Below are 14,806 nucleotides of genomic sequence, written 5' to 3' on the forward strand. Positions count from 1 at the left end.
ACCCAGCCTTCTTAAGCCGCCACTGACACGAAGTCGGGATGACCGCAAAAAACACAACAATACCCCCTAAAAAAACGAACCAACCTAGCTAAAAACTAATTAAATGTCTAACCCAGACGGAAACTCTGTGGCTAAATTAAAAATGAGGCGGTTTTCTTCAGTGTGGCGGCCTTTCGTGTTAAGATTACACACTCTTAAAAATGATGGGTTGAATGTTTTGGGTTATATGGTTTTTAACCAATTTTTGGGTTAAAAATAACCCATAAGAGGTAGAAAACATAATTTGGGTCCTTTTTAGAGGGTTGAAATAAGTCCAGATAAAAACACAACTCATTTTGGGTTATTTCGAAATATTTTACCCTTTAATGGGTTATTTGAATCGTATAAAATTTACGCGCATGCTGGCAACCATGAAAAGACCTGCTTTCAACATGACTTGCAAATTAGTTCCTCACCTTTCTCACCGGCATCGTCATTAGGAGGATACCAAAGGTAAATATCAAAAATTATTTGTATTATAATATTAAGTCTATTAATCTATTTATAAAGTTGCACGAAATAAGTGATTGTTAGATCACGGTAGTGTTTCTATTAGCCGTTATTTTTAAATTTAGTTAGGACTTGCACCTCAGCCTAATGAGGCTATGCCTATTTGCCCATTGTGCCCAAAACCTTTCTGGTTTTCATTTTGTTATAAACATAAGGGCGAAAGACTTTCTTATATAACTATAGATATTTTATAACTGTGGCGCTACCAAATCTTTTCCTGTATAAATGGATAGTTTTGTGAAATAGAAATTGACTGTATGGTCTTTACTTGCATTTCAAGAAAACTTCATATGTAAGTGTTTCGTATAATTTTTTGCTTTAATTTAGCGAAGGGATAGATATTTATCAATAGTAAAAATAGCTTAATACTGTACAGTAGTAGTCAAATTACAAAGTATGTATGCAAATGTAGGCCATTTTTACTGGGTTTATTCTTTTAAAGTTTAGTCTGCATTGCCAGATTTTTAACTTTTACTGCGTGAAGCGTAGTCTACCGAGATTGAGTTTGTTACCCCCTGTGGCGCCATATGGCGAGAAGTTTTTTTTTAACCTTTAATTTTTTTAAATGCCCTCAATCCAGGAAGAAAAGTTGTTAATGTTGTTTATTTTTTTTTGTCAATTAATCTTTTTTTTTTCTCTCTAATACCAAATAAAAACTGAAACCCCGCATAACGGGATAAAAATGAAACAAATCGATCTCTCCTAGTAATAATAAACGTAAATAACCATAAGTAAGCCAACAAGAAAATTCAAATTAAAGTTAGTTGCCAATAAGCCCCTATAAACATATTTAACCCCTAGTTAAAATAAAACCTATAAAATCATAATCATAAATATTAAATTATCTCGTTTTTTTTTAAATGTTAAGTCTATATTTTTCGTTATGTATCCCCTGGACAACATTAATAGAAATGAGGCTGTTTTCATTTTGTGTGTACCTCATTATGAGGTACACACTTAAAACCAGTTGGTCATCAAGTAAATAATGCTAAACAGGCTACAGGAAAGTTATTATGAATCGATCATAACATATGTTCTGTTCATAAATATTCTATTTATTCAAATTATTGAGAACCATAATGGATATAAAAAAATTCCAATTAGAAAAGTGTTCTTCGCCACATTTTATGCTAAATGCAATTTGATATGATTCAATTTGTAAAAAAGAAAGCCAAATAATCGAAAATTTATTTTCTTTACAGTTCGTCGATTCAACTTAAACTATGCTAAGTCAATGGGAGAATTTATTTTATTTTATTTTTTTATTTATAATTTTTTTATTGTAAACAGTTTAGCATTGTTTACTTGATGACTAACTTGTTTTTCGGCTTTCAATTGATCAAATGAATTCAGGTCCAAATTATTCAGACATAAAATATGATGAAGAACAACTTTCTAATTGTCCCCCAACATGTGTTAAGTGTCACAAAAATTTGAAATTAGTACGGGAAACGGTTTTTGAGATATTAATTTTGACCAGGTTTGGGCTCAGTTTGCCCCACTGTTAGCTGGCTGAAAGGGGTTTCCCCCGAGCTCTTCGGTTTGCCCTTCCATAAAAACTTCTCGAGGCTAAAGGTAATAATAATGTGTAGGGAGCTGTTGGCTCTCGTGGCATGAAGGGCTTGCCCGCCACCCTCCTACGCATTGTAACCCGGCCACCTGAATAAATGGCTAGAAAAATCGCTTGATGACTTAGGCCTAGCTGATTATTATTGTTATAAAAGGTTTAAAATAAATAATTTTTTACAATAATTTCAATAAAAATCTATTCGTTTATAAAATAATTATCAGCTAGGCTAATACCCAAGGCACCATCTTAGGCCTAAGTTATTTGGCGACTTTGAGTGCCTTTATCGTAGGCGGGCGTGTTAAAATGTGTTGGAGGGTGGTGGCAAGCCCTTCGTGCCACGCTAGGAAAAGGGAAACCAAAGAACTCGAGTGAAAACCCCAGTGGGGAGATAACTAGCAAACTCAACGCTGAATGAGTAGTTGGGAATTTTCACTCCGTGCCATTTAAATATCCATCGTCTCGCTCCCTAAAATAATTGCTAATTTATTGATTTCCATGTATACAATTGTCATTTGCTTTAAGTGCTTACTTACCATATTTTGAATTTTGCACCTGGTTACTATTATATAAGAGTATTGTACCGATGTACTAATAGAAGCCAACTTGCGGCTTATATAGCGGTGTATATCCATTAAATAAAAAATATTTACATCATTAATTTTGCTATTATGTTATATCAGAGAGTGTAAAGATTATGAGAGGCGTCTCTCTTTCAAAAAAGCGTACTAACTTTTTTTTCCCAATAATGTCCACTACTACCGTAAGAGCGATGGCGCCACTAGTGGCGCCGTTCTCACAGCGCGTGCGTTTCGATGTTAGGTTTAAAAGAGACGCAAAAACTTTCCAGATTTTTAATGCTAGTTTTACAAGGTTTTTAAATAATTTAGTATTTCTGGGGTATATTGTTCCGTTTTAAATTGTAAAATATCGAAAACAAGAAATCCTTGTTTATATTTTTTTTAAGTTTCCAAAGGAAAAAGACTGGTAAATTCGCATTTTCATTAGATAGGCTTATTGGCATATTAACTTAATATAAATTTTAGTTCTATTTTGTGGCTGAAAAATGTAAATAATGATGGGCTTACAAATAAAACTACGGAATATTTACACGTTAACCATAGAATTTGCGCAAATCATTTCATTGATGCCAGTTTCATGAATATTAGAACTAAAAATAGGCTCACACCATCCGCTGTGCCAACAATTTTCAGTTTTAAGGACTCTTCACCATTGGAAATTTCAGAAAATGGTAATTTCAATTCAAGCCTTGCTACTCCTCTGGGAAGATCTAAAGGATAATTTTGGTTTTAAGTTTTTATTAACGGACAGGATTAGCCAAGCTTTTGTAGATAATTTTCTTGGATCTACAAGACAGAAAGGAGGCAACCGTGATCATCCGAATCCACAACAATTTCGAGCTGCATACCGGGCTACCTCTGTGAATAATCTCTTGAAACCACCGGATTCTAATTGCATTGATGATTTTAAACATTGACACTTTTAAAACTGCAGCTCCAGGACCGGATGAAGATTTCTCCAATTTTGAAAATCTTGTGGTCTCGCAAAGCCAGGGGCAATGTTCCGATGAAGACTTAGAATTTTGTAATTCTATTGAAATTCCAAACCTGCTAAAACAAAATGTTCTTAGTTACATTTCAGGATATCTAATTCACCGCTGCTACTCAAACCTTCAATGCTCTTCTTGCATAAGTCAACTCAAAAAAGACAATCCAATTGTTGACCCAACAAATCTGCTCTTTTACTTTAAAGCTTTCAAAACAGCAAAGAATTCTTCTTTCGGCAGCCTCATCGTACCAACTGATAGTTTCTTCAAATTTGTAATGGAGACAAATGAAGTATTTGACACCAGTTTTAAGCTTTTATCGCACATGACAAATATTAAAGGACGTTTGGAGAGATTCATCATTCAAAGAATTGACAAGAAATATTTTAAAGCTAATGAAGATTCTCCATGTGCAACTGCATACCAAAACATGAAAAATACTTTCCGGATCATCACCGGATGTTTACAAAATTAAAAAAAAATCCAGTAGCGACATCGTGTGTCGGATAGTATCCTAACCTCTCCTATGGGCGCGCGCTCTCAAAATCTTGTACGAAATTTTAACGTTACGGGAATAGGAAGAGACGCCTCTCATAATCTTTACACTATCTGGTTATATGAGTAATAATTTATGTACTGTATGTTTTGGCCTTTCACAAGCAAGTTTTCAACACTTGACACGAGAGAGCAACATACTCCGCACATGTTCAACAATATTTGTCTATTTAAGAGAATAAATCGCAACTTCAAATTATTATTGAAAATAACTTTTTGCAGATTCAACAACTGTCTCCGAAATTTTCCCAAATTTAGTATTGACTTCTAAAAACTCAATGTAAATAAGTTGCTTTGAATTTACTTTAACACCCATTTTATTATTCAGTTAAATATTAATTAAAGATTATACAACCAAATTTTCTCATGACCTCTAAAAAATGCCACTAGCTTTGAAGAGCAAAAGCCCAAGAATATAATTTTCTTTTATGATGAGTTTTGTTGAGAAATAATAATAAATTCTTGGAAAGAAATTCTTTGACAGTGTGGAAAAACACATTTGTAAACCTACTAAATGAAATATCCAATTAAAAAGAACGTTTCCAAAAAAAACATGACGTAGTGTGATTTGGAAAGGGAATTCAAGTGATCCAAATTACGATTTGGATTTGGGTTAGAGAATACGGTTTTTGGCGCGCAATCCAAATGAAGCCGATCCAAATCATTTAGATTGGGAATTGTCTAAACGATTTGGATTGTTTACAGAATAGTTTCCCAGGTGATTAGTGCCATTTGTGACTAATATAATCGATTCCTTCAGGAATTATTTTTCGCCTATAATAAACAGTTCTCAAGTTTTCCAGCTTCAGTTCCCTTCGTTTCTTGTATAAGTATCGCGCATTTTTGAAAAAATTCAAATTATCTAGCGCTTTCCAAAAAAAGTACACCATTAGAGCGCAAAGTTATGCACGGATTTTGATCGCAATGAGGGCAAACTATAAATAAAATAATAAACCCTATTTATACATGTTTATAAAAAAAACATTTTTATTACCGTTGGATATTTCATTCCCACTTGTGCCACTTCCATTAGACATTTTTGTTAGCTAGACCAAAAATGTCTAGCTACTGCTTTCGCTCACACTTTCAACAAACTAAGAATGAAAACCGAATTACTGTTGTTTCACTTTCCAGTGATTGGAATGTTCGAGTAGTTTTACCGATGGACATTGCACTTTACACAACCCCGTATAAACGGAAGAGCTAGAAGGGGGAAACCCTTGTATGCCCGTAGGGTCTTCCAATGACTATTAGGCGCCTATTGAGTCGGACGTGGTCTCTTTCTCTCAGAACTTGTGACGTTGGAAAGCTCTTTCTTACCATTGCTCGGATTTTATCTAGTTCATTTTTTAATCCTAGATGAAGTATAAATATTTACGGTCTAGTCGATCTTAGCAAATTTTACAAATACGTTAGCTTAATCCGTTTTGGCACTAAATTTTTTATTTTGTGAAATATTAAAATGCGAGAGGCGTTTAGTGAAGTGGTAAATGTCTGGAGAAATAAAATCGCATAAATTTCAAAGAGCACCGAGAAAAAATCTAACAGTGTGGTTAAGATCATCAAATGAAAACTGGCGTTTGAAGAGCAATTGAATCAGCCGAAATCCTGGAAGAATGATATCTCAAGTAGTTATTTAATATTAGACTCACTTGATATATTAGTCAGAAATATCTCTCAAAACAGTTCGAATGTTCAGTCGGTTCGTGATAATATTGACCTCGGAACAATGACTTCGTGTAAATTAGTTATAACCCTAACCATCAAAAACGAAAATGATAAATTAAAATTTAATGAGTGGTACGATAAGGCTAAAAATATTTTGGAACCTATCATTTCAGTTGGCAGAATGATTCGGTTACGATTTTTTTTGGCTAAAACAGTATTATTGAATCAAGTATCAACGACTTATCCGAGGTCCTAATCGGGTAGGAAAACTACAGAGCCAATGAACAAATAAAATACATACATTTCGGTTTTGATGATGAAAACAATAAGCCTTTCTATAAAGTCATTACGCTTGCCGAACTTGTTTTAATGTATCGCTTTCGTCACGAGATACGTGGGAGTTCAGTTCAGTTTTGAAGGCTAGATCTTTATAAAAAGGGCGACTCGTCGAATTTTAATTCATGTCTTGTTCAACTTGTTAAAATGTTCCACGCGCTCTTTCTTATTTTAGCGTCAATGGTTCGCGCATTTTATTTTATTTATTGGAGCACGCGCGAAATCGCTCGAGCCCGTTTACGCTAAAATTCCAAGACGCACGTGGAACTTTTTAACAAGTTGAATAAGACATAAATAGAGTTTATGCTAGCGTCTATTGGCTATGATAGTTGAACGTGTCTTCAACGTCACGAGTGACGCGATCGATACATCTAAACAAGAAGGCCAATGTTACTTTATAGAAAGTCCTGTTCAAACGACACCATTATTTACTACGACTCAAGTAATTGAAACATTGCTGATGACACAATTATTTACTACGACTCTAGTGATTATAACAAAATCAGTTCTTCGAACTGAAAAAACAGTTTAGAGCTCGTTAAATGTGCAGACTTAAAGAGACATATATTATTTTTATTATTGATTAATATGTCAAATTCATTTAAAGTATTAAAAAATATTTCTGTGAACAACAGAATGACGTCATTCCGCCTTTCAAAAAACAGTCCACTGCTCCTCCAATTTTTAACACAAAATCTTTGATCTAATTTTGCTCACAAAGGTATCCATATTTATATTTATTTACTTCCCTACCGATTTAACATTAAAATTTTAAAATTAATAAATAATCCGGTCCTATTTCAGATATGAATTCCTATTCGTGTTCTGTAGACTAATTTCCCGTAAAGGCGTACCACATGTTGTATACACAGGCAAGGGAAGGGCGTTTATTCATGCCGACAGAGACGTCCAATTAATAAGAAAAATATTGACAATTCCGAAATCTGCAAATCTCTTGGCGTTTCATCGCCGACAGAGCTGCCTGGTTGGGAGGAATGTGGGGGAAAATCATATGGTCAGACCGATCAAGACCATTCTCCAAAAAACCCTTGCCTACCCGGTAAAAAAAACAATTTTGTTTGAAACTGAAGCGATCATTAGCTCGAGACACTAAATCTACCTATCGCATTTGCTTCTCCAACAGCGAATCACAAAGATGCCTCCCTCAAAGAATTAGAGAGCAAAATATGCCTAATTCGAGAAAATAACTATACGCGAGTCACAAGGAACGGTGGAGGGCCGAATATCTGATCTAGATCCTTACTGCCCATCATGCCAGAATTTATAAGTATAATGGAAGTCGGCAGTTACATGTTGGTGCCCGACAAGAATTAACCCAAAGCATATTTGGAGAATGGTGAAATCAACGAAATGCAAAGGATCGTTATAAATTTTGCCGATCAGAATGCCCAATAGCGATGTCATTACTATGTGTTTTTAAGATTATAAAGGAGTTAATGTCGCCCAATAATAGTTTTGTAAAAATAATTTTCATAATATATGTGGGGAGTATAGAATATGGCTTAAAACATTTGCTTCGCGACATCTTGTTTATTATAGTGTTATTTGTTTACTGTTGCGGTGGCACCATATAGCGCAAATTGTTTAACGTCCGATGTTATTTTGCTAATCTCTTTGTAGAATAGTTATAATATCTAAATTTAAACCTACCTAAAATTACCCTTTTTTGTTATCCGTTGTCAATTTCTGTCAAGGTCTTTGGGGTCCTATTATGTAGCACTTTCTAGAAATTAATTTCCGGAGGGCACAGGGTAGGGTTCCAGGCTCAACTGTTTATGAGTGAGAAACAACGGTAATGCGCTTAAACTAAACCCTCCCGGTCCTTCTTAGCCAAATCCTACTTCAAAATCTTAATCCATACGCCCACTTCATTTCTATAACTTTGGTAACATATAATTGTTTATTTTTTTTAAGTAATAAATTAGGTTTACGGTTTTCAACAGAAAAGTGGTTTTCCGGACGAAAAGGCTATTGCAAATCTAGCTAACAATCTCAAATCAGTAAAACTGAACTTTGTGGAAGTTTATAAACATCTTGATACAAAAGTGTACGATGGAGCAGGGGTTATTTTGTTGGATCGATTCATGTCTGCACTGAAGATCATGAAGAGCTCGAAGAAAAACTTCTATTTAAGCCAACTCCCTTATAGAACTTCCTGTACAATGATATTGTTTAGAAAAACGTTAGACAGCGCATTGAAAGATCGAGTTAATAAAAGGTATGTATGTTTTGCTGATTTAAAAATAGCCACGTTAAAATTCAACTGTGGAATATGAACATTTTATGTTCGTTGTTATTTTGTGAATCAACTCACGGAGCCACGAACCGTCATCACCACTATTGTTAAAATCGAGAACAGTTTGAAGGATGATGCTGTTAGTCAGATTACTATTAGTATAGCGAATTCTGAACATATTTGTCGACCGGAGTTAATTTTGAAATATTCAAAACTATTCCAGCATGAGAACAAGCTCGTTACGTACAAGCATGCTAAAATTAAATAATGAAGTCAAATTAGTGCAAATATAAAATGTCTGTATTGAAATCTGTGTTTCTATTATGTAGTTTTTACACAAATTATTTTAAATTTTACAGTTTCGTCCTGCATTGAAAACCGGTATTTTTACTGTTTTCACTTGAGAGCAAAACTTCGGTAGAAATAAATAAAATATTCTGGCTGCACATCATGGCCGAAAATTTAAAAAGTTTGCAGAAAAGGCTCTGTAAATTTTACTCTCTGTTTGAGTGTTGCAACCATTGTTGTCTAAGGCTTTGAGCCTCCACCGTAAAATGCTGCTACCAAAAGTTACATTTTACTGTTTTCCATGGATTTATATTTTTTTACAGAAAGACCTGTAGCATTCGTTGTTTCATCTGTGTTGGCATTCATTGATACCCAAGTAAAAATTTCATCCACAGGTTCCAACATTAAATAAGTTGCGCCATTTTGGGGTTAATCTAGTACTATGTAGGAATTCTTGCTAACCTAGGAAACTACAGATATCCGTAAATTAATGTGCCCTATAAGTGAGTGTACCATTGAAAGGACATCGCACTTCTTCTCTATGAGATTTGGGTTTCAACAGATTTTTTTTCAAATTGAAACATGTTGTTAAGCTTGATCAAAGGAGCAAAATTGTCCATTGCCATTTTCCCATAGCTCCTATAGTTTGTCCAGTATCAGCGGTCAAAAGTGGACGAAACTTACGTCGTTAGTATAGTCTATTTGTTAAAAGATGGTACGGCCCATCGGTTAGCGCTCTAGACTACGCGTTACGTTCGCGTGTCGCTAGTCCGGGCTCACTATCAATAGTTTTCTTGCCAAGATTTTTACAACTTTACTTAATTATTCATTATTTCTTGTCTCGCAACTTATTATTCGATGAATTTTCGTACGTGGAATTATTTATTATTCAATATTGTCTTAAGCAATAATAAAATAAAACACAAAAGAACTACTTAAGAAATCAGAATATATATGATTAACCGTCTCTGTGAATCCCTCATTCAACACTCGCTGATATGAAATAAACTGTCACACCTCAACCGATTAAACACTGATTTATCGATTTTAGTAACACAGTCGGCTAAAGCCAACTTTGATCACGCGCTGTTCGCGCTACAGCGGCCAACACATTCGTCGAAATTCCGCGATCAAAGATTTTTCCCCTATAAACTGTACTATAACGTGTAGGAGTTCAGCGCCACGCTCGGTTTTTATATTGTCTTCAATGTAGAATCTATTCTAAAAATAATAATCCTGTTAGGACATCTAGGGTGCATGAATCAGAATGCTGATACTTAAGCAGACGATAGTGAGCTAAAGGTGATATGCAGTGCAATCTGGTGGCAAATTGAAAACAGCTCATTTTGGAACTCATCAGATTATTCTCTTGGTACTGAAGGTACCTGGTAGATAGATAGAACTATGCTCCCCAGTGATTTGATTATCTAATTATAGTAACATGTATATACTGTAAATAATAATAGCCTATTTTATTAAATTAATAAACCTTGACGATTTAACAGCACCTTGGGCGTTTTTATTGTAATGTGTTTAACCAATCCGCTAGGGGCGCTCACGTCATACACATCTTTTGCTCATAGGTTAACACAGAAACGTCATCGAATGAGATGGCCGCGGTAGCGCGAGAGATCAAAGTTGGCCGTGGTTAAAGTCACACTCAATATTTCACTATTTGATTACCGAGTTCGTTCATCGTGCGATCAGAACGAAACCAAATCCGACGCTCTGTTTTGGGAAGCACCACGAATCTTGGAAAGTAAACTCTATATTCGATAGTGAGCCCGGACTAGCGACGCGCGAACTTAGTACTCTAACCGATGGGCCTTGACTCCTTAGACTATACTACGTTCTGTCCACTTTTCATCGCTGATAGTGTACAAACTATTGGAGCTAAGGGAAAATGGCAATGGACAATTTTGCTCCTTTGATCAAGCTTAACAACATGTTTCAATTTGAAAACAAATCTGTCGAAAGCCAAATCCCATAGAAAAATTGCGATGTTTTTTTGTAGTGAAATTTTTAGCAATTATAACAAGGCGTTTTGAAATAAATCGAACAACGTTTATACTTTGGCATCCGTCCAAATCCGATGTTTGGATAAAGGTCCCAGTAAGAAAATTTTCAAGGGACCACAAAATATATAAGGCAACATGGTTGTATTTTTGTTCTTCTGATCCCGGCAGTTTCCGAATGCATATAGGCAGAGTTCCTACAAAGCAATGATGAGCCCCAAAAGGGCGAAACCGGTCTAAACGATGCCTTGAAATTTGTCTTACCTTGTTAGTGTATATACAGGGTCTTTTTTTCAATTTGGAAAGTCAATTTACTATACCAGGGGACATTAGTTTGATAAATTTCAGCGATTTGGTAATGTTTTTCACCAATTTTAAAATATTTATGTTTCACCACTAGGTGCGAGATAAATAAATTATATTATTAAGTTGTAGTCCGTCATCGAAAACTATTAAAAATTGTTGACTTGGCGAAAAAAAGACTTATTTTTCATTGAAAATTCAAATTTGAAAAATTTACAAGTTGGTCAAGATAAATTACAATTGTTTGAAACGATAATTAAAAGCGAACAATTCTAATACAGTCGTATTAGTTTTTACACCTGAAAAAATGTACACGGTTAGTTTTAAAATGCAGATATTTTAATTAGATAAATTTTCACTAAACATGTTCAATAATTTCGCTGCAACGCAGGTTTGCGCGCGGTCAATTAAGTTCCCAAACGCTTTCTCTGTCGTTTCTGGTGTGACGTCTCGGCAAGCACTGATTATTCTTCTGATGAAATCCTCCCTTGTTTCAATCGGCGTCGCGTATACATTTACTTTAAATATTCCCCAGAGAAAAAAATCCTTCGGTGTTACGTCAGGTGACCTTGATGGCCAATGCACTGGACGATTTCTTCATATCCACCTTCAGGAAACTCGTTGTCAAGGGCAAAATGGGGAGAGGCGCCATCTTGTTGAAACCGCAACCGACGTCTTTCAGCCAATGGAAGGCCGTCGATTGCGTCACTCAGTTTGTTCTGTAAAAAATGTAAATATCTTTGGCCGTTGAGGTTCGGCGGTAGGAAAAAATGACCAAACAAACGGTTTCTAAGAAGTCCAACCCAAACACTGACACGTTCAAATTGGTTACTTTTCCGAGCAAAAAAAGGACCCTGTATAACCACGAAGTATCCGTCATTGTATTAATAAGTTTGAGCCTGATAAAATATTAGTACACCTTAATTATTTAAAAGAGGGCCTAATACCCTATTTTCAATGAGCTTTAATTAATTTGGGTCTATACGAGCGGAATTTGTTTGCCAAATATTTAAGAATTGTGAATCAATGAAATAATTGAACCTATTAATTCATTTACAATTGAATGATAATTTCCTCAACATTTCAATATGGGTACCAGGGAACTTGCGCTCATAGTTCAGAACATAGATCGTGGAAATTTCGGTTAATGTGGTTTGTATAAATTGAATTCTTGATATTATATGTTTAAGGATTTTAAATTTCCTTCCAACTGGAATCATCAAACTTCAAAAACCCTGGGTAATTGCAAAGTGCAGCTCTTCCTTGACAGTGGACAAAGTGGTGATTGTGGCTCAACCTTTGACCTGCGTTCATCAAGAACCGGCTCTTATCCTTCTTTTGTGCGGTTTTGTATTTGAATTTCTCACATTTTCTCTAGAAATAACTATACGCTAACAATGTTAATCTTGTTCTCTTTATGTGTGTGATTTTTCATTTGACGTTTTCCTTAAATTTTTTACGGCTCTACTTCGTCTTATTATTTCATTGGACAAAATTTGGTAATTGTAAACATTAAAATAAAGATAGATTAATATGCTTCTAAAAGATAAAAGCAAGCAAGTGCTAAGCCTTTTTTAGAAATATAACATCAAACGGTCTACAAGTGTTTTATCTGTTATTATATTTTACAAGTATAAGTTGCCATCAGTTACCACCATTTCCCGTTTTGGCAGGAGCACCTTTGGAATCTTAGCGTAGGGCGAAAAACCTTTTTAGTCGTGTGGAGCAAGCTTAGAACTATTAGTATCCGTAGCCCTCAATCTATTTCCTGAAATACGTACTTTATTCTAGGCTGAAAGAATAAATTTACACTGGTAATTAACCGACGAGGGTCGAATTTAGGGAGATATGCCTTGCGTTTTGGCAACTTCTTACTTTTTCCGAGTCACTTGGCGATATTTTTCAAAGATTTATCTTGAAGAACGATGATTCCCAAATTTCAGTTTGCTAATTTACCAAATTAAAGTATTTTAAGGAGACATCTTCTCACCTGCTTGTATGTTACGAGTCAGAAGATATCCAACATATATTTGCAATTGAAGTAAAATGCTGTTAAAAAGCGCGTTAGGGTTTCACGGAGAGAGTTAATTCTTGGACTCTGGAAAAGTGAAAAGAACGCTTTGTGCCGACTGACACTTACAATTGTTAGTTGCCGACTGACACTTAGTTGCTTTATGCGGAATACCGCTTCTAATATTATTTTATTTGGAATTTTTCACTTTGTGTAAGCGTTTTTAAATGATTATCATTATTGCATAATTAAAGTTGGTACTTTAAATTTAGTGGTCTTCATTTTAATAGGAAAACTTACGAATAAAAGCTCTTCTGTAAAATTTCAAACACAAATGACTTAATACAGAATCAATTTTATCGAAGTTATCTTTTCTGCTCGGAGGGTTAATAAAGTAAAGGTTATGGTACAATCCCTTCCAAATTTTTTATTATCAACATGCGACATTTTTCACTAAATATGGTAAATTACGGGGTCTTTCAGACAATTAAGTATTTACCTCATTTAACTTAAAAATGGTCCCGTAGAAGTGAGTGGCGAAGGTATCGTATTTAAGCAGGTAATTATACTTTAGGGTATCCCTACTATTAAAATTTATATGCTCATTTCATTATTTCAATCTTGATTGAATCGTTTTATCTAGATTAAATCTTTTCAATCTAGAATTAATTGTTTATTCTATATTTAATCGTTTCAATCTGGTTTATTATTTCTAGGTTTTCTTATAACTATGATATTGTTTTGCGTCTCATATTTAAGGAACTGAGACCTTGTCCTAAAGTCCTTTTTTCCATTGTCATTTCATTGAATTGTAGTGTATTATGCGTTAATTTAATCTCTATCCTTTCAGCTCTACCCTTAAAGTTGATAATAAAACTGCCATTTTATTGGTGGGATCGATATCAGAACAAAAGGTTACGAATAGCAAATTTAATTTTGTTAACCGCCACAAAACCTTCTAGAGAAAGTGAAAAATCTGTTGGGTTTATTCTTGCACGTTCTAAAGCTACGGTTGAAAGGTTAAGCAAAACAATTTCACGCTTTAAGAGATTTAATTTCTTTGACCCGAAACAAATGTAAACCGGATAATAAGACTTGATATCGCTTAAGAAATTGTAAACGCAGAGCGGTCAGAGGCCATAAAATGCTGCCCGAAATTGGTACATTTCAAAGGCAGCTCCAGAAAGGCAAAATGTTCTTTTAGTTGCGCTTTGACCACTACCGAGCTTTGGGCAAAAAGCTTTCTTTTTTGGAGGTGTGTGATAATACTTATACCGTCAGTGGACGCGATATAATTAATACACTTTAGGGCAGTCTGTCAAGCTACATTGTACTTCTACAATATTGATACATACAACAATCGCTTTTATTGCAAATATAATTGGAATTCAAGATTTAAGCATATTCTGTGTCTTCGAGGCAGTGCATCTCATTTCAATTGGAAATGGCATTGAAAGTACTATATATGCATGAGGTATGTGAAATTTAAATCAACTTGATCAAAAGTTGGCGGTACGATTCCCACTGGTCACTTCTGCTGTGAATAATAAAATAATTTTCAAAATAATCAAAATACTTTTGGGGTTGTTTGTTGGTTTAACAGCTTTATATTGATTTCCTGGCAACCTCAGGAAGTTTTATGAAGGACCTTAATTAATATATCAGAACATTTAAACGCCATGCTTTATGA

The 14,806-nt window shown here is 34.7% G+C and overlaps 1 protein-coding gene across 3 annotated transcripts; it reads left to right on the forward strand.

Annotated features, from left to right (window-relative positions):
* Positions 1 to 366: 366 nt before the first annotated feature.
* On the forward strand, positions 367 to 12,523 carry LOC149933869 (uncharacterized). 3 transcript variants are annotated; one of them, XR_016472305.1, is made up of 4 exons: positions 367 to 492; positions 6,878 to 6,963; positions 7,047 to 7,302; positions 7,387 to 7,510. XR_016472305.1 is itself a non-coding variant. In XM_090154261.1 (3 exons), the coding sequence occupies exons 2-3, from the start codon at positions 8,348 to 8,350 to the stop codon at positions 12,498 to 12,500; spliced, it is 339 nt and encodes a 112-aa protein (XP_090010387.1). In that variant the 5' UTR covers positions 367 to 492; positions 8,207 to 8,347; the 3' UTR covers positions 12,501 to 12,523. The 3 variants fall into 3 exon arrangements, 2 of the variants coding, with proteins under 2 accessions (XP_090010387.1, XP_090010389.1); XM_090154261.1 differs by lacking the exons at positions 6,878 to 6,963; positions 7,047 to 7,302; positions 7,387 to 7,510 and adding exons at positions 8,207 to 8,481; positions 12,296 to 12,523; XM_090154263.1 differs by lacking the exons at positions 367 to 492; positions 6,878 to 6,963; positions 7,047 to 7,302 and adding exons at positions 8,207 to 8,481; positions 12,296 to 12,523 and having other exon boundaries at positions 7,510 to 7,530.
* The last annotated feature ends 2,283 nt before the right edge of the window (positions 12,524 to 14,806 follow it).

The sequence above is a fragment of the Leiobunum rupestre genome, chromosome 7 (genome assembly GCF_980474605.1).
Source record: "Leiobunum rupestre chromosome 7, qqLeiRupe1.1.hap1, whole genome shotgun sequence".
NCBI classification, from domain to species: Eukaryota; Metazoa; Arthropoda; class Arachnida; order Opiliones; family Sclerosomatidae; genus Leiobunum; species Leiobunum rupestre.

What these genes read in the sequence shown, in the direction of transcription:
- LOC149933869 (XM_090154261.1), top strand. Translation starts at nt 8,348, where the DNA reads ATGTCTGCACTGAAGATCATGAAGAGCTCGAAGAAAAACTTCTATTTA. An exon ending in AAAGATCGAGTTAATAAAAG is followed by an intron (nt 8,482 to 12,295) that starts GTATGTATGTTT and finishes TATATGTTTAAG; the next exon opens with GATTTTAAATTTCCTTCCAA.